The sequence below is a fragment of the Colias philodice genome, chromosome 12 (genome assembly GCF_061535455.1).
Source record: "Colias philodice isolate Cphi_HAF_F1 chromosome 12, ilColPhil1 Martin Lab GWU primary, whole genome shotgun sequence".
NCBI classification, from domain to species: domain Eukaryota; kingdom Metazoa; phylum Arthropoda; class Insecta; order Lepidoptera; family Pieridae; genus Colias; species Colias philodice.
Window position 1 is genome coordinate 1,235,466 of NC_143097.1, and position 20,327 is coordinate 1,255,792.

At 32.6% G+C, this 20,327-nt stretch overlaps 3 protein-coding genes across 3 annotated transcripts in view; 2 read left to right on the forward strand and 1 right to left on the reverse strand.

Annotated features, from left to right (window-relative positions):
* The window catches only part of LOC149483757 (uncharacterized), a 190,310-nt gene that overhangs the window by 136,367 nt on the left and 33,616 nt on the right, over window positions 1-20,327 (reverse strand). The window lies entirely within an intron of this gene.
* On the forward strand, window positions 3,306-4,936 carry LOC149483759 (uncharacterized). Its single transcript, XM_089702010.1, has 2 exons — window positions 3,306-4,157; window positions 4,450-4,936. Exons 1-2 carry the CDS (start codon window positions 3,330-3,332, stop codon window positions 4,861-4,863), a joined length of 1,242 nt encoding a protein of 413 aa, XP_089558136.1. The 5' UTR covers window positions 3,306-3,329; the 3' UTR covers window positions 4,864-4,936.
* Window positions 11,700-18,680, forward strand: LOC149483760 (uncharacterized). The gene is made up of 2 exons (XM_089701966.1): window positions 11,700-12,768; window positions 18,022-18,680. Exons 1-2 carry the CDS (start codon window positions 11,989-11,991, stop codon window positions 18,433-18,435), a joined length of 1,194 nt encoding a protein of 397 aa, XP_089558092.1. The 5' UTR covers window positions 11,700-11,988; the 3' UTR covers window positions 18,436-18,680.

The following is a 20,327-nucleotide window of genomic DNA, read 5'->3' on the forward strand; positions in this document are numbered from 1 at the left end:
GTGATGAACGGAAGCTGGGAGATAGAGGACTTAGAGGGCTATCCGAATCACCCCCATGTGTGTTATGCGATTTTTCGTATTTTCGGAGTTATTACATTTTTTTCAATTTTTCATCTATCGCCGAGTACGATGAGATTTTTATTGATGGTGACGTGAATTATTGCGCTAGATGCTTGATTTTTTTTGTGTGCTAAGCTGAAAGATAGGCCAATTCAGTATGGTAACATTTACTATCGTTAGATCTTCGAATGGAATAAAAAAAATAATTAAATGCCAAGAAAGATAAAATTACCCAGTATGTTCATAACTTCAAGGGCCCATAAAAAAATAAAATCACATAAAAAGGTTTTCCATTTGGCTTTTAAAAACTTGCTCTATCGATCAGGTAGCTACCCTAAAAATTTCATTTTATTATTCTGAAGGCTTCAATTGAAAAATTGAAATCTAAATGTGGTAAGTGCAAAATTTTTATTAACATGATGGTCATTAAAACCAATAAATAGGTGTTTAATTAACAGAATTTCTTTTAAATAGCCCCGCTGTTGCTCAATGCAAGTGCGACATCACCGTAAAAAGTTGTCTTTTAAATGTCTGAATGCTTTTTTATCATTTTTAATGGTTTCTTCTGCTACTATGAATTTCCGGGTTATTTTGTCCAAATTGTGGCATTCTCTCAAGTAGCCGAGGTCTTTTTAGTATCCCCATTGAAACAAATCAATGGGGTTTAGGTCGAGGGACCGTGGAGGCCAGGCTTTAAAGCAGGCGTCACCGGCGCATGCGCAGGTTGCAACGACCAATCCATCTTTCAGGGTACTTTTGCCCTTAAGCCTGGCCTCCACGGTCTCCGCACATAAACCCTATTGAATTTTTTCCGTGGGGATACTACAAAGACGAGAGACTGCCACAATTTGGACGAAATAACCCGGAAATTCAGAGTAGCAGAAGAAACCATTAAAAATGATAAAAGAGCATTCAGACATTAAAAAGACAACTTTTTACGGTGATGTCGCACTTGCATTGAGCAACAGCGGGGCTATTTTAAAAAAATTCTGGTAATTAAACACCTATTTATTGGTTTTAATGATCATCATGTTAATAAAAATTTTGCACTTACCACATTTAGATTTCAATTTTTCGATTGAAGCCTTCAGAATAATAAAATGAAATTTTTAGGGTAGCTACCTGATCGATAGAGCAAGTTTTTAAAAGCCAAATGGAAAACCTTTTTATGTGATTTTATTTTTTTATGGGCCCTTGAAGTTATGAACATACTGGGCAATTTTATCTTTCTTGGCATTTAATTCTTTTTTTTATTCCATTCGAAGATCTAACGATAGTAAATGTTACCATACTGAATTGGCCTATCTTTCAGCTTAGCACACAAAAAAAATCAAGCATCTAGCGCAATAATTCACGTCACCATAAATAAAAATCTCATCGCACTCGGCGATAGATGAAAAATTGAAAAAGATGTAATAACTCCGAAAATACGAAAAATCGCATAACACACATGGGGGTGATTCGGATAGCCCTCTAAGTCCTCTACCTCCCAGCTTCAGTATATCACTACTTTTTGGGACACCCTGTATACTTTTACTTACCGTTAAATCTCTGAATCTTTTTTTTTGACAAACATTATTATCAGAATTTCACACATAGCAAGGTCAATCTACTATAATATGTGTTACTAGCTGTGCTCTGCGGTTTTACCCGCAGTGCTGCGCTCCTGTTCGTCTCAGCGAGATGATATATAGCCTATAGCCTTCCTCGATAAATGGGCTATCTAACACCGAAAGAATTTTTCAAATCGGACCAGTAGTTCCCGAGATTAGCGCGTTCAAACATACATATTCTTCAGCTTTATAATATTAGTATAGATGACAATTAAAATCAAAACCAGTAAAAAGAACTTTCAGCCATAGTGAATTGAGATCAACGAAGAAAAATATTTTTTTAAGCTATTGCATAGCTTCTATCGCGGGCCTTGAGCGCGGGGACCGAATCCAGAAATTGCGTAACGAAAAACCTCACGCTCCCCACTCCGACGGGCGTAGAGGTGTGGCTTGAAGGCATAGCATGCAGGCGTCTTTTTATGTAAATTATCTATCTTTGTTTGCAAAATATTGCCTATTTAAGAAAAAAGTCAGTAAATGTTACATACTTAGAATGTATCATAATATATTTAGTTTGTTGGTATTTTCTGTGATAACTACTTGTTAATAATATGACGACACAAACCGCTTGTATACAAGTAAAGTTAAATATATTTTAATGTTTAACTATGAATTTGGCGAGATTATTTTTCATAACAACAATTAAGACAGGAAATTATGTTGACATTAAACATGAAACCTTTAGTCATCGTGAATTTTAACATCCATTCTTAAATATTGTTATTTTATGTTACTAGCTGTCCCGGCAAACGTTGTTCTGCCTTATTCTTATCATTTAGGGGTATGAAAAATAGATATTGTCCAATTTTCAGACCTACTTTATTATGAACTTTTTTATTATGAATACAAAATTTCATGAGAATCAGTCAAGTTATTTCGGAGGAGTTAACTTCAAACACTGCGACACGAGAATTTTATATATGTTATATTTATTTCGGTGTGACTGTGGTCCACTTTACAGATGGAACAACTCTATTGTCTCTTAGCAAATGTACTGTTTTATTTCGCCCTGGTTGGGAACAAAAGAAATTTTAATATGTTCATGACTTTTTTCTTTCATAATGGATTCCTTGGCATTTTGAACCGAGTTGCGCGATCAAAGCGAAAACTTTATTTAATACTTATAAAGAGCAAGGCTCTTGACAGGTTAATTCTCCTTGATATTGTGTTCGGTGAAGTTTGAGAAACTTGTGTCCAGAAAATGGTAGCGCTTTTCTCGGGATTCTTAAGACAAGCGTCGTTAAAAAAGAAAATATAAAATTGTGTATAAAAAATAAGACCCTATTTAAAGAAAATGATAAGTATCTGTAAGCTAGCTTATAAACTTTTTAAAAAGTGCTACATTCGTCAATACTTTGTTTATTCCTTTCTTTGTTTTGAAAAGATAGAGACTAAAATCGAGAAAATGTATAAGCCTAATATAACGTCGTAGGTTTTTTGTTATCCCACAAGTTTATGACTATTCAAATTATAAATTACTGCATATGTACTGGAATAACACTGCTTTACTCTTCACAGATAACAAGTAATTTAAACAATTAACCGTCGCAAACATATTATTATTCCTTATCTCATCCGCGGTATATAAATACAACCATTTTTGAATTCTATTATTATACAACGTTTACCTTCTCTATAAATCATAAATACTTCATAATGCAAGTTGAAGAAAAAAGTGTTTTTCAAGTATTTCAAGAGGATCGTCAAATTTATGCTTGTGTGGAAGAAGACTCACTACACCCAAATGTTAAATACTCTATTGGTAGAATAATAAAAAATGAAGGATATTTAACGTTTAAGATACAAGCTGAAGCTTTAACGGCTGATGGCGGAAATTTCATGGGAAAGTTGTTTGTAGTCAAAATAACTGGTAGAACGGGTGAAGGTGGAAAGGAAACTAACTTGTTTATAAAGCAATCGCTCGGTGAAGATGTGTTCCAAGAACACATGTCCATGAGCGAAGCATACTTAAGAGAAGTATATTTTTATACAGAACTTAATGCACTCTACAAAAAACTACAACTGGAGGCAAATATTCAACCACATGAAATGTTAAAAACTGTTAAATGTTACAATGAATCAAGCACAGTTGCTATTATTTTGGAAAATCTGAAAGTGAAGGGATTCAACGTGTTGTTCCGTATGGACGTGATGTCGATACAGTTTGCTGAAGCCGCCATCAAGGAACTTGCAAAGTTTCATGCTCTCTCTTTTGTGATACAGAAAAAAATGCCTGACTATTTCAATAATAAAAAGAAAACATTCAAGCCAGTGGTTCGTTTCAATGAACATTTTGAGCAGTTTGCGAGTAAAAGTGTTAAATTGGCTGTACAAAGACTGGATGAACCTGTTAAAGAAAAAATTACAAACAACTATTCCGTTTTATTTTCAAATTATGCTAAATATATGACAGATACGGTTTCTTCTGTGAACTGCTTCTGCCATGGAGATTACAGACCAAATAATATTCTGATGAAAGATAACGTAAGTTGACGTTTTATGATATAATTATTAATGATGTAGACTTTGTTTCTATTGTGTGCTTTCACGTGAAATTTCTCAGTAAACATAATATAAGAATAATTCCTGACTTTCGCTGTTACTGTTCTGCAGAATAGAAAATATTCTGAAAAAAACATCACATGATTGTCTTGAAAAAGTTTTATGAAAAGTAATTAACCTAATAAATTGATGATATAGATAGTTAAAAAAATATGTCTATGTTAATTTTGAGACGAATAATTTCACTAAAAATCGTTGTTTTGTTTGTTTTCAGGATGAGGCTATTGAAGAAGTCATCCCAATCGACTATCAACTATTATTCTATGGATCACCCATTACAGACTTGATTTACCTTTTATATACAGGAACAGATGGTACATTCAGAAAAAAACACGAAAATGATTTAAAAGAATTATATTTCAGTACTCTCAAGGATTTCCTACATAACTTTGATATTGATGTAGAAGCAGTTTTTCCGAGGAAAACATTCGACAACGACTATGAGAGCATACGTGAATATGGTTTTTATTTGGCCTTAGTTATATTACCGTTTATATTGTGTGAAGAAAATGATATACCTGATTTTGAAAATGTACCTGCCACTGAGATAGAACTGAAAATTGATGAGAGATATTTCCCTAGGATGGCTGAAATTTACGATGAATTTAAGCATTTGATTAAATTATAGAATTGTTAATTGGACTAGAGTTTTTGTAAATAGGTATTATAGAATATGTTGAATTAAATTTATTGTTACTTTATTTTCGTTTTATTATTACTTATATAGTTACACACATGAGTCTATTGCTCTCCTTGACTGATTAAATAATAATATTATGATATTTTTTACAAAAAAGAACAAACTAATATGATATATTTTTGTTTCTTAATCATACATTAAAAATAAAAATAATGTTATTCGTACAATTTTCCCTATCACTTAACTCAAGAAAAGAAACATATTTATGATTAATTGTGAGTAACTTTCTTTTTCCAGTTAGTTTAAGGGAAGTTGAATTATTTGATAACATGGCAATAGTACCTACATTTTTAGTGTCAAAAAAAATGTGTATAAAGCATTACGTATAATTAAATTTATCCTTTTTAAAATATACACTGGAATCGCGATGATTTACACTTTAAAGATAACAACCATATATAAAATAACTGTGGCAAGCAAATTTTTTATTCTTCTTCATGTCTTTGCGGTATAAAATCTCATTTTACGTTTGCTTAAATTAATTTTCTTCACCAGTAGTTCTATTTTTTAATTAAAATGGAAAGAAATCGTGATTTTAATGATTGTGTGGAAGAAAATCAACTTTACCCAAGTGTTAAAAAACATATAGGCAATATAATCAAGAAAGAAGGTTATATTACATTTAAGGTTCATGGAAAGGCTTTATCAGCTGATGGTGGCAATTTCTTAGGGAAGTTGTTCCGAGTCAAAATTGTCCGTATTTATGCAAAATGGAACCACTCGACAAATTTCGTTTTTTACTTTTATTGAAGAATACTCATTCAAAAGTGGTCTAAATTCTTATACAAACAAGAACCACATGATTTTTACGTTGGAAACAAGGTATACTAAAAGCAGAAAGGAACCACCAGCAACAACGAATAATACCATATTAAGCAAAACCGAACCACAGCACCACGGGACTGCTTTGTTCAAACAAATAAACGATATTACTATCATGTCATTTTATACAAAACAGATCCACACCTACTTGGTACCATTTTAAATTACACATATTTCTATTAATAACAATTATTTTTAATACACAAAATGGAACCAGGTTTCTGTGGTATGGTTATGCGTAAAATAAATACATAATTTAATTGTAATTTTTTTATAACAAAATAAAACCACAAGCATTCGGTTCTATTATGCATAAATAAATATTGTAAAACATTCTGAAACCCATCATCGCTATATGGAACCAAATGCCTTGACTTGTTACAATGCTTCTCATCTTTAAACAACGTATTTCATTACTTAAGTGCAAAACTCCAATTTTTTAAGTAAAACGTCGAACATCTGTCAATATAGGTGACATTCAGCGAAGTAGTTCGAATACGGTTTTTTTCCTCCGCGAAGTAAGTTCTATTGTTTTTGTTAATTACCTTTAAAATTAAATGTGAAAATGTTTAGTAATAAATAAATAAGCAAGCAATGGGTAAGAAAAGCATTGGAGACGAACAGCGAAGATATTTTTTTTTTTTTTTTTTATGTTATGGGGAGGCAAACGAGCGGACGCACTGCCTGGTGGTAAGCAGGTTGCGTCGCCCATAGACCATAACAGAGGTTATGGTTGTTGCCTACCAGAAGGATTAAGGGATTTGGAAGGAATTAGGGAGAAAGGGGCGATGATGGGAGGAATTAAGGATAGGGGAGGAGAGGATGGGTAGGGGATAGGAAGGGATGTGGGCCTCCGGACCCCTCACTCACCGTACGGAACGCGACAGTAAACTGTCACTATGGCGCCGATATTCTGTAATAATGAAGATACAACGGGTAAGTAGTTTTATTTATTGCATTTAAGTACTTATTGAATCTGAAATGCAGGTACGCTTTATCCACTTTTGATTCATTCCCGATTGTGGTGTGATTTTAAGAAGATAGTTCATTAAGTAAGTACAAGAGGAATCCTCTGTGGATTTACGTATTTTAACGACAATGTCGTTGTTCACGAAGGCGCGGCGAGTCGAATTAAGAGATCATTTTGTTACGATTCATCTGTCATTGTGAGATAAAACTACTAAAGTCTAAACCCTGTTTTAAAAATAACTGTCGATGATCTAGGTACCTACCTACTATTTTGGTAAAATACGTTTAGATTCAGATTCAGTACAGTACATTCAGCCACATCATTCAGTGCATATAATTATTTGTTTGATTTTAAAACTCGCGCGGCTACTGTTTTGACCGGAACAAGGCCCTAGCCTGCGAAATTCAAAATTTTAACAAGTTTATTTAATTTTTTGCTAGGGTTGCCACTGTTGCGTATGATTTTTAGGGTTCCGTACCCAAAGGGTAAAACGAGACCCTATTACTCAGACTCCGCTGTCCGTCTGTCTATCCCTCTGTCTCATGAACCGTGACAGTTAGATAGTCGAAATTTCATATGATGTATTTATGATGCCGCTGTAACAACAAATACTAAAAAACAGAATAAAAAAGACGAGTGGCACTCGGGGACTGCCGCGGTAAAGCTATTGCATAGCATGCCTTCAAGCCACACCTCCAAGCCCGTCGGAGTGGAGAGCGTGAGGTTTTTTCGTAACGGAATTTCTCGATTCGGTCCCCGCGCTCAAGGCCCGCGATAGAAGCTATGCAATAGCTTAATAAATATTTAAGAAGCTCCCATACAATAAGCCGTGATTTTTTTGGCGATTTTATAGATAATGGTACGGAACTCTTCGTTGCGCGAGTCCGACTCGCACTTAGCCAGTTTTTTGTACATGGCGCATGTACATACAACATACTTAGTCGTCTAGTAGGGACACGGCTTTATAAGAACTAATAATATTTTGCTGTCGCCATATACCTACCTACGTATAAAAGCCACGCGGCTTTATTATTTTGATTTAAAGATTTTTTCTTTTTATTACAGAAGATAACGAAGAACCTTATACGTCGCTGCCTCTGGAGAAGCTTTCTTCACCTTCTAGCGATATTCAGTCCATATTACATCTCATTCCACAAGATGCACAGTTTTTATAACGGTCTCATTAGTGATGATGCAATAGAAGACCACATAGATGGACTAGACACGGTGGATTTCGAAATCCAATTTCATCATAACGTCGAATAAACGTCCTATATAAGTATTATTTTATATATTTTATTAATTAAAGCTTTAATTACGATATTATAAATACATAGTTTCATTTATATCATTAAATCCCTGGGATGTGGTTCCTTTTTGTATAAGAGAAAACCTATCAATTGATAAATGTTAAAAGGAACCACATGCACATTTTCTTAATTATCTAGAAAGTTTAAGAATATTCAGAGCAAATTTATATACACATACTTAAATAAGTAATTTATCAATGAATTTAAATAAAATAAATTTTAATTTTACTTCATCTAACAGAGCTGCAAATGTTTTTATAAATCCTTTGATATCTCAGAAGTGCGTTTTTGCTGGGTGGTTCCTTTTTGCTTAAATACGGACAATTGTTGGTAAAACGGCTGAAGGTCATAAGGAAACTAACTTATTTATAAAGCAAGCCCCAATCAAGAATGCGTTAGATAACTATTTAATGATAGAGGAAGCGTATTTAAGAGAAGTTTTCTTTTATACGGAACTAAATGTGCTCTATAAAAAGCTTCAGACTGATGCCAATATTGAACCACATGAAATGTTCAAGACCGGTAAATGTTACGATGAATCAAGTATTGATGCTATTATTATGGAAGACCTCAATATGGAAGGATATAAAGTTCTGTTTCGAATGGATGTAGTGCCTTTGAAATTTGCCGAACTTGCCATCAAGGAAATAGCGAAATTCCATGCTCTCTCTTTCGTTGTTCAAGAGAAAATGCCAGAATACTTCATTGCCAAGAAGAACAGTTTGAAACCAGTCATACATTTTAATGATTTTTTTGAGAAATTTACGTATGAAAGTGTTAAAAACGCAGTAAAAAATTTTAAGGAATGTGATAAAGAGAAAATTCTAAACAACTATTCTGTTATATTTTCTAAATACTCAAAATATATGACGGACACGGTTTCTTCCGTGAATTGCTTTTGCCATGGAGACTTCCGACCAAATAACGTATTGGCGAAGGAAATTGTAAGTGAAGTGAAAATATACTAAAGTCGAATATACAGGGTTACAGGTTAAGTCGACCTATTCCTGTTAAGAGCGTGTAGTAGGGGTCTGATGTTGTACTTTACTAACACTGTCCCATGTTTATCCCCGATTTCTTGGAATCTACGAATGCTACCTGAGGTTATCATACCTTTTTACATAGCTAAGAACATGCACATGTTTTTAAAAACATCTGCAGACACGTTTTCATAGAGATTTTTTTCAATATCTTTGTTTAAAACGAGTTAACTTAATTACTTTAATGTTATTATTTTTAGTTTAAAAGCCATTTCTTTGAATTGTTTGCAGCGATATGGATTTTTATTGCTGAGAATTATTGTTTAACTCAACCTTTACATAAAAACTCAAAAAAACCCAGACCAAATAAGTAAAATAAAAAATTAAACGCTAAATGCGAAGATAAAGTGGTATTTTCAAGAAAAAAATTAAAATTGCAATAACTCTTCAACGGCTAACTTTTGGATATGGTATTATAAGATAAAATCAGTTTGTTTTGACCCCTACTACACGCTCTTAACAGGAATAGGTCGACTTAACCTGTAACCCTGTATAGGCATTAAATTGGTGATTAGGGTACTGACTGTTTTATTATGAGATTCCAATATTTGTGTTTTTATTGAGAAATTACTAAGGAATTTCTTTTTCAATTATTTTTTGTTTCACGCTACACTGTTAATTTGATATACCATGATGTTTTACTAAATTTTTACCTTATTTTTGAACCGTTGTTCATTTTTATTGCTTCATTGATTTCAAAATACTTACCTTATTTGCATAACTTAATTCGATCTAATAGAGAATACTTTGGTTCTCTGATGTGTTTTAGTAGGCACATCAGAGAATAATATTAGTATTTGTAACTATATCAATATAGTTACAAATACTAATATTAATTAGTATTTGTAACTATATTGATATTTATAATTATTTTCATTAATTATACTTTTTTTCAGGATGGAGAAATAATAGACGTCATCCCAATCGATTATCAACTTTTCTTCTACGGCTCACCCATTACAGACTTGATATTCTTCTTATATTTAAGTACAGACAGAGCATTCCGAAAAGAACACGAGAATGATTTAAAGGAACTATACTACAGTACCCTTCGGGATTTCCTACATCATTTCGATATTAATATTGAAACGGTTTTTCCAAGGAAATAATTTGAGGATGACTATGAAAATATACGAGAATATGGCTTTTGTTTGAGCCTCATTATGTTACCATTTTGTTTTTTTGATGAAAGTGATTTGCCTGATTTTGAAAATTGTGGCGCGTTGGATATGAAATTGGAATTAAATGAAAGATATTATCCGAGATTGGCTGAGATTTATGATGAATTTAAGGATGTAGTAAATTATAATATTTAAAATTAGTTTTCATCAAACTACATAATTTGTATATTTTTTTTAAATAAAAGTAAAATATATAAAGCGTTTTTATTTTTTTATGATGTTTTAAGGACAATTTAATTGTTCTCATTTAAGAAATATGTCGAATGTGCTAATAATCACTACATAACACGTCATATACTAAAGGCAAAGTCGCTCCCCGTTGGCTGTCTGTTGGTTGCATATATTAGATCTTTAAAATTACGGATTTGATGTGAGTGTTTTTAATTACAACATGCATGATGCATATGAGATGTACAGAAAGAGGTTTCTAATGTGATTTCGTTGCGCTTTCATTTCAAACGCTGGCTAAAACCTATGAGAAAGATAAAAATAATTTCTTGCAGCATTTCCACCTTTAAAAGGGCTGCAAAAATGTCCTGGATGGTAAACGTCTATAATTATTATGATAAAGTTATTGTTAACTATTTTTATCCTTTACTTTTTACAAGAAAAAATGGCTTATTGCAAACATTACAAAGCGAATTAACCCATTGACCACCGAGCGGCCCGATCGGGCCGAGACACAATAGATTTTCTATTGTGTCTGTGATCCGAGGACTGACGGATTTCAATACATTATTAATACATTGTGCATTTAATTGATTTAAATAATATCCTATAGTGCTTTTAATGCTATTGTATATTTTCGAAGATATTACATTTAAAACGCATGAGCATAGCAGTTGCAGAGGCACCCACTCCGGAGGCCGGCAAAAATATGTTTGTGTTGTCTATATGTATATTTAGTACGAACATTGCACCGGCGCGAAACTGGATCTCTAGCATAGAATACATACTTTTCTTTCGTTAGTTATAAAAGACCGATTAATCAAGTTATGTTTTAAATTTAAGCGGAATGAACGTGATTGTGCGTGATTCGTATTACATATTTAATTAGCTCATAATTCATCTTCCTCTTTGTTTATGGCACCTGCCGAGGGACTTCGCCAATGGTATCTCGCTTATGTCAATGTCAAATTATTTTTTTTTTTTATTTTATATGACAAAAGGAAGTGACCAAAATGCAATTGTGGTTAAAATTAATTGTTAAAGTCATACGTACTCGTTTATTTCAAGATGTTTGCCTTTTTAGGTTTTTTACACGTTTTTTATTAAAAGAAAAATGTCTAAATCTAAAATTAATGGCAATTTTAAACTTGGTAACCTGATTTATAAAAATCTGTTATAAAAAATATTGAAAAAAGGTTATAGGACAATATGAGAGGTTAAATGCAATGTTCCTGGTACACATATAAATAGCACAAGAGTCAAAAGTATACAACAGGTTAAATACCAGTTCATTTTACCGCGCAGTAGTGCGTGCAAGGTCAATGACGTCTGTCAGATCTTTCCCACGTGATCCTTATTTTATCATAGATTAGGTGATAAATATTTGTGGAAACGCTAAAGTGATATAACAAAGTATGCAGTGTGTGTTAAAGTACATATAAGTTTTTTGATCGTTTGTTGACTTACATATCATAACCTCAAAATAGTAGTGGTATTAGTGTATTATTATACGAATAAATGTAAAAAGTTTATGATTCACGGGTTGTTTACATTGAGTTGTTATGGAAAAACGCAATGAAGTTAGTTTAGAGGATTTTCCTCTTGATATCCAAGCGTCGATAAAAGAAATCGTGAAAAATGAGGGATACATTAAATATAACGTGTGTGTTAACAATATTTCCACAAACGGCAACAACTTTTTGGGAGAATTATACGAATTGAACATAACAGGTGAAACTGTGAATGGTGATAAGGACATAAACATATTTCTGAAACAGATTATAAATAATGACGACTTCAAAGTATATTCTATACGAGAAGTGTATGCAAAGGAAGCATTCTTTTATAATGAACTTGCTAAAATATTTAATGACATACAAAACAATGCCAACATTCCCATTGAAGAAAGATTAAAAATCGTACACAGTTATAAAGAAACTAGTACAATTACGATTATATTAGAAAATCTGGTAAAGAAAGGCTACAAACCAGGAAACAGATTCGATCTTTTAACTCTGGACTTTGCAGAGATGTCGCTTAAAGAACTTGCAAAATTCCATGCCTTATCTTTTGTACTAGAAAAGAATAGACCTGAATATTTTGATAAAAAAATAAGAACGATAAAACAATCATTTGTCTATGATGAGTATTGGGATGAACTTGTGAAGAGAATGTGCGAAATATCGATATCTAATCTAAGTGAAGATAAAAAGTCGAGTGTTAGAAAGTTTATACCGACTTCATTGAGAAAATACCCCTTATATATGACTGGAGCGACGACTAGTATCAGATGTTTGTGCCATGGCGATTTTAAAACGAATAATATTATGAGGAAAGATGAGGTTTGTTTTGAATTAATTAGTTTATAAACCGATCAAATCGATTGAAAGCGCAACCGATACTTTAAAAAATACACCAACGTTATTTTATTTTATTTATACCGGGCGCGGCGAATGATGATTCCTATGACACTGACAGTTATTCTCAAGAGACAAACTTGTAATGGCGTCACCATTAAATTAGAAACGTATTGGAGGCGTCTAAAAATGGCATATATTAATTTTTACGTAGCTTTATGCCAAAACAATGATATTCCGTTGGAATTATAACAATTCTTAACATTTACGAGAAATTATATCAATCTGACTTTACGTTTACGTCCTACAAAACTTACATCGTTGGCATTTATCGACTAGTGCGGAAAGTATCGATAAACAAGTTTCGATAATGGAAACGAGTTTACATTTTTTCCATGCTTAAGTTTTAGTTCATTCACTATTGAATGGAACAGAAGATCGCAGCATAATTAATTAATTACCGTTCGCGTTAATTTACTTACCTATGATAACATAAGTTTTTTAGACAAATTAAATGGGGGATTCCATTTTCATGATAAAATAATATACACTGTGTTAAACAGGTTAAAAATTACGTGAAAATGATAAGGCACATTTTTATGTTTTGGAAAACTTTCGTTTTACTTACCTACTTAATCTATGCTAAAAAACTTAAATTAATGCAACAACAACATAATGGACGTTAAAAAATTTAGTTAAAAATTCATTTTATAATATTTGTAAAAACATGTTTACCGACGTGGCTGAATGCAAACCATGCCTTTGTCGATAAAATAGTAAAGTATCGACAGGACCCATCATACGAGCAATCACTAAGACGAACTGTCATAGGGATCATCATTCGCCGCGCCAGGTATAAATGTTACTTATTAAATAAGCGAGACAGGAATACTTTTTTGTATTTACACACTCATAAGCTTAAAAACCATAAACAACATAATATCTACTCATTATTTTATAGTACACTAGCAGTCCGCCCCGGCTTCGCCCGTGGTACCTACATGTTTAAACTATCCTATCTATCAAGTTGGATCGAACTGCACATGGTGTGCGAATTTTATTATAATCGGTTAAGTGGTTTAGGAGTCCATTGAGGACAAACATTGTTACACGAGATTTATATATATTAAGACTAGTTACATGAAAAAAATGACGTATATATTTATATATACGTATATATTTCGAATTTACATACTATGCTTAGCCTTTATTATTTCATTACCATAATAATATGTGCAAACGCTACTCTACGCAATATAAACCAGAAGGGCGTTAATAAGAACATGACAAATAGCAAGTCCATTTAGGAAAATACATATGACTCGAAAACTTAAGACTCCACTCACGTTCGCGTATTTTTCTCTTTTATGAAAACTGTACTGTTGTAATGTCCTCTACGATACTGATTTATTTTATATATGACTAGCTGCTCCGCGCGGTTTCACCCCCGTGGCTCCACTCCTGTTGGTCGTAGCGTGATGATATATAGCCTATAGCCTTCCTCGATAAATGAGCTATCTAACACCGAAATAATTTTTCAAATCGGACTAGTAGTTCCCGAGATTAGCGTTAACAAACAAACAAACAAACTCTTCAGCTTTATAATATTAGTATAGATTTATACCGACTGTTCAGTGTTTATTTTTTTTATAAGAACTAAAATTTAATGAAGTGTACTCCAACAAAAGAGCTAGTTCGTAAGTAAGAACTAGTGCCAATGTCAGAAATAAAATTAGATTATAGTTACTCAAGCTTTATAATAACTCTGCCATTATATCGGAGTGTACAATTGCAACGAATAATGTTATATATACCAACGCTTAATATATGTCCTAAAAAATATCGCCCCCAATAAATTTTTTAATACTAAAAATCGAAAGTCTAAAATTTGAAGCAAAAATCGAACCGTTAAAAGGTTATTCATTATGCATCATTCTAAAAGGTTCACAGTTCACTGGACGCATTATGTTTTTACGATTGTCAAGTTTTGAATCGTCTTTTATCAACTTTGGCTTGTTCGAGTCGGGTTAACTCATCTTTTCCTGTCTGAAGATAATACGAAATGTCTCGAAGTTATACCGATTCGCTTTTGATAAAGTTATTCCATTTTACGTGGTACCAACTTGCATGATTATATTACGTCTAGCGCATTATTAGCAACAACGCAGAGATATAAAGTAATAATTTAAAATATTATGTATTTAGTGTTTTTTCTTTATAAAATTGTACACAATCTCAATAATCTTCTAGAACACGTGTAGTTAAATAGAAATAACAAATATTGTTGTAATCCGCAAGTAATTTATTTTTATAAATATGTTATATTTAAGACGATACACAAAAAAAAATCCACTGCTTGGCGGGCGGAGTCTAATAGCTCGCTATCGCGAACGCGGGTGTGCGCGAAGTCATTCTTGCAAACTCGCCGCGCTGCCGCTGGCCGACTCGGGACAAACATGTATGGAGTCGTCATACAGTTATAATATTGTTATACATTTATTTAATTGTTGATTTATTGGTTTTATTTTCTTGCTTATAAACAAATAATCTTCTTTTTAACAACTACTTAGACATTATTAATAATTATTATTATTTCGTAATGTTTACTTTATTACAAAATAATACAGGTTATAAATAATCTTTAAAATAACAAAAAATATTGTTACTCTGAAAAAATGAAATGGTACTCAATAACGCGGACTACTGAATGGATTTAGATAGAATTTGATGCTGACGTAGATATTACATCATGTGATCATGCCCAGAAATGAAAGGTAATATTTCTGAAAGAAGTTATAAACCCTAATTCTTCTCAGTCAAAGTCAATAGTGGAAGATATCACTAATACAGTAAAACTGATGCGAAACTTTGGATGTTAATTTGTATATTTTTTTGTTAGTTGTTACTTAATCACGTCAAGACTACATTACCAATTTTGATAAAATATAGCTAATTGCCTGGATTTACACATAGGATACTTTTTATCCGAACTGAACACTTCTGTGGGATAAGACAGGATTCACGATATAATCTAATTTCACGCGGGCAAAGCCGCGGTCGGAATGATATTTTTTTAAATAAAAAAATTGTTTAAAAAAAATCACAAAATATATTGACGCATGTATTTATTTTTTGCACTCTATTATAATTGTAATTATTCATTACAAATAATCAAAATAAAATAGCCAGAACAAAGTTAGGCTCTGGTAGGGTAGGTAGGCAGGTACAGCAATGTGAGACGAACACTTCTTATTTATACCAATAATAATGTATTATAAACATTAAATTAAGTTTACTTTCTAACAACAAAAATACATAATATTAGCTAATGTGAAAGCGAATCAACCAATCATCCCACAACAATGAAATGTGCACACAAATATTCATCCAAATCGGTTCATGTCATTAGGAGGAGTGACTGCAGCGCCATCTTCCGGGCCCAATTGTGTTTCCAGATCACCCAGGAACTCAATTTAATATACTTACACAAAATTTTTCGAAATGAAAACTCACATTACTATGTAAATATGAATATAAACCTGTTTTATTACTAAGCAATTTCCCGCACAGGTGTAGTAGATATAAATGAAATAAATATCAACATCAAATTCTTTATACAACATACTTATCTACCACCTACTAAGAAATGTAATTCTTGAAATTTTTTCGTATTTTTTTAAATATAATACTACTCCAATGAGCTCCTGTTCCATAATCCATATTACGTCCACCATACTTCCACTAAGTTCACCATGATTTTTTATTTCTTTGCACTTTGTTGCTTTTTGCTAAAAATGGAATCATGCGATAAAACCAGTAGAGCGTTGATAACATACATTTTTGACTGAATAAAGGTACTTACGAAGGAGTGGGTTCACATTGTGAACAATCAGTGGGTTTATTTTCCTTCTGGATTCCGGATTTCTGAAAAGATTATTTATGCTATAAATGAAAAAATCTTACACATTCGTTATGTACTTAAAACAGGGGTACATATCAAACATCGTCTATAATACAATTATCATCAAATTTAAAATAAAACCAACTTACTTCATTAATTTGTTCCAATTGTAAGCATTCTTTTTCCTCCAACCTTTATGTTTCTTCTTCTTATTTTCTCTATTGTCCCCATTTGTCTCATTTTGTCTTATCGTGTTGTCACCCTTTTTTACGATTGCGCAAGCGACACAAGTTCCCCGTGTGACGGCCGTAGCGGGAATGACTCGTGCAGCGATCGGGGTAGGAAGGTGCAGGGCGGCTCTCGCTATATTGGCTGGTCGCGCGCTAATTTCAAGTATTTCTTGTTTATTTCAAAACCATCGCATATTTCAAAATTCTAACACGGTAGACGTATAGGTTGTATATTTTATAGTTAATATCCAAAAAGTCGTAACTTTACGTTTGTTATTTTGAAGATGCCAGAGATTAAAAAAAAATAACAATGCGAACTTTGTATTTTTTTTCTATCGAGAAAATATCATGGAATCATGTTTCTAAAACGGTAGACGTATTGTGTTACTATTGAACTTTCTTGTCAAGAATTTTCATCACGACAACTTTAATAATATAAAAATTACGAAGGTTTAAAAAGGGCCGTAAATGTTAGAAAAATTAATTCATCACCTTAAATTTTTATCGTAATCGACAATCGTATTCCAAAAAATACAAAGAAGTAAATATATTCACTAGACTTTGGTTTGTCAATGAAAACAATTCTCGCAGCACATAAAATACTGAACAGTGAACACACCATTTTTGCTTCTTTTACAAACGGAATTATCGCATAACCTAGTATCCATTGTCGAATTCCAATCAGTGATGAGTAAATACTAGCGATGAATTCGTTCAATGGACTCGAATTATATTTATTTTATAGAACAATTGCATTGGTAAATCGAGTAACGTAATAAAGTATGATGGGATAAGCCTTTTGTGTATGATTAATGTTGAATACAGGTTTTATTTGGCTTTGTAATTTAATTTATAAAAGACAAAGCTAGCTGACATTAATATATTATGGTACTGACGATTTAAAATCACATATTTCATAGTTTTTTAGATGATTTTGGGGTTAATTATTATTACCTATGTAGGTTACCTGTTCCAAACCTATTTGTCCGAGAAGAGCTTTCGCTTCAAAACAGCAAATATTATTATGAAAAAAAAAACCTAACAGTAAAACATCGACCACATAAGAATGGATTAACATTACATTAATTAACGAATAATTGTTTTCAGAACGGCAAATTAACCGAAGTAATACCGATCGACTACCAGCAAATTTACTACGGGAATCCAATAACAGATCTCATTTACTTCATGTATGCTGCCAGTGACAGACCCTTTCGGAAAGCAAATCTACTCCATCTAAAGAACTTCTACTATGAGGAACTTACAAAATTCCTCAACTATTTTCACATAGAAGTGGAATCAGTTTTTCCTAGAGAAAGTTTTGAAGATAGTTTCAAAGAAAGTTTGGATTATGCACTCATGTTTTCGATGTATATGTACCCATTTTTATTTGCGAGTGGTGATGAAGCACCAAGTGGTAATGATGACTTGAGTGATGTGATGGTTAGAGTTGATGATCGATTGCATGAAAGGATGGAGGGGGTTGTTGATGATTTTATAGAATTGGGAGTGTTAGTTTAATTGATAGTTGATAAGCGTTTTAAATTTAAATATACTCATATTGTATAGAGCGGAATATAATCTTATCTATAATATAAAAATGAATCCCAAAATGTGTTGGTAAGCGCATAACTTGAGAACGGCTGAACCGATTTCGTTAATTATTTTTTTATTATATTCCTTGAAGTACGAGGATGGTTTTTATGTAGAGAAAACGTAAATATGTACCACGGGCGAAGCCGGGGCGGACTGCTAGTATATCTATAAAAATGAATCGCAAAATGTGTTGGTAAGCGCATAACTCGAGAACGGCTGAACCGATTTCGATAATTCTTTTTTTATTATATTCCTTGAAGTACGAGGATGGTTTTTATGTAGAGAAAACGTAAACATGTACCACGGGCGAAGCCGGGGCGGACGGCTAGTCTTATATATAAAAATGAATCGCAAAATGTGTTGGTAAGCGCATAACTCGAGAACGGCTGAACCGATTTCGATAATTCTTTTTTCATTATATTCCTTGAAGTACGAGGATGGTTCTTATGTAGAGGGAACGTAATTATGTACCACGGGCGAAGCCGGGTCGGACCGCTAGTCTTATATATAAAAATGAATCGCAAAATGTGTTGGTAAGCGCATAACTCGAGAACGGCTGAACCGATTTCGATAATTCTTTTTTTATTATATTCCTTGAAGTACGAGGATGGTTCTTATGTAGAGAAAACGTAAATATGTACCACGGGCGAAGCCGGGGCGGACCGCTAGTATTGTAATAAGGAAGTATAAATCACATACTTTCTTATTATTTTACATTATTACATTAACGTGTAAGGGTGCTTTTTCACCAAAAAATATGTTTGTAAATAACCAATAGTATCGCTTCAAACTTCAAACACATTCCTCGCTATACATCCTCGCACATTATTGGTGCAAGAGCACCCTTACTAAGTGCAAATAACGTAAGTAATACATATATTGGTCCATGGTAATACCTATGATTACAACAGATAACGTATTTTAATTTATATTTAGCCCGAATGTTTCAATTCAATGTTTGTTTAAGAACTTATATTATGATATAATTAAACGCATTTATTTAATAAATTAATGAAAAAACAGCATTTTTATTTATTTATGTCCATGTATAATTTACGCCTAAGGTCTGAGAGTGACAGGTTAATAATTATAAAACCTGCTGAAGGTAGAATTTAAATTAAAAAGAGCCTTGAAAGAAATTAAACTAAACCTCAATCACTGTCCATCCTTATCCTCTGTCACTAAAAAGGATTAATGTTATTTGGAAATATAAAATATCTATGAATTGATTAAACTATCTTATCTTATCTAATTTTGATAATTTTAAAAACGATAGATATATGATAGATAGAAATATGTGCAACTATATAGTAAATATGATAAATGCAAAAGTACCTGTCTGACTCAACTTCACGCCTCAAACACTGAACCGAGTTGTATGAAATTTGGTACGAATGTAGATTGAGGGAGAAAGGAAAAAAATGTGAAGTCGTGTTCCAAGTGGGGTAAGATTCATTATGCATACATCTATTTCACTGATAGATTTTCTTAAGAGACAAGTGAAAGGGAGAAAGGAAAGGATAAGTTTTTTATCTCGGAAATCCGAATAAGCTACCACTATAAGTGTGACTATAACTTTGGTTTAGCACATGATGTAAATTGTAATCTATATGTTACGGGTGAAACCGCAGGCTCTAACTAGTCGAACATTACAAAAGGCAAACTGATATTCAAAAGTTATTTGATTAATAAAAACTTATTATTCGAGACGAGTGTCACTTAAAACTGACAAACAATATACAGAATATCGAATTTCTTCACAATGCCAAGTTATCGGGAGTTGTTTGTGTAACGAAAACTTTTGAGAATTTAATTAG

Bases quoted from the DNA above. Each gene is read 5' to 3' on its own strand.
- LOC149483760 (XM_089701966.1), top strand. From the start codon at position 11,989: ATGGAAAAACGCAATGAAGTTAGTTTAGAGGATTTTCCTCTTGATATC. The intron at 12,769-18,021 runs GTTTGTTTTGAA...AATTGTTTTCAG, and splicing joins ATATTATGAGGAAAGATGAG to AACGGCAAATTAACCGAAGT.
- LOC149483759 (XM_089702010.1), top strand. From the start codon at position 3,330: ATGCAAGTTGAAGAAAAAAGTGTTTTTCAAGTATTTCAAGAGGATCGT. The intron at 4,158-4,449 runs GTAAGTTGACGT...GTTTGTTTTCAG, and splicing joins ATATTCTGATGAAAGATAAC to GATGAGGCTATTGAAGAAGT.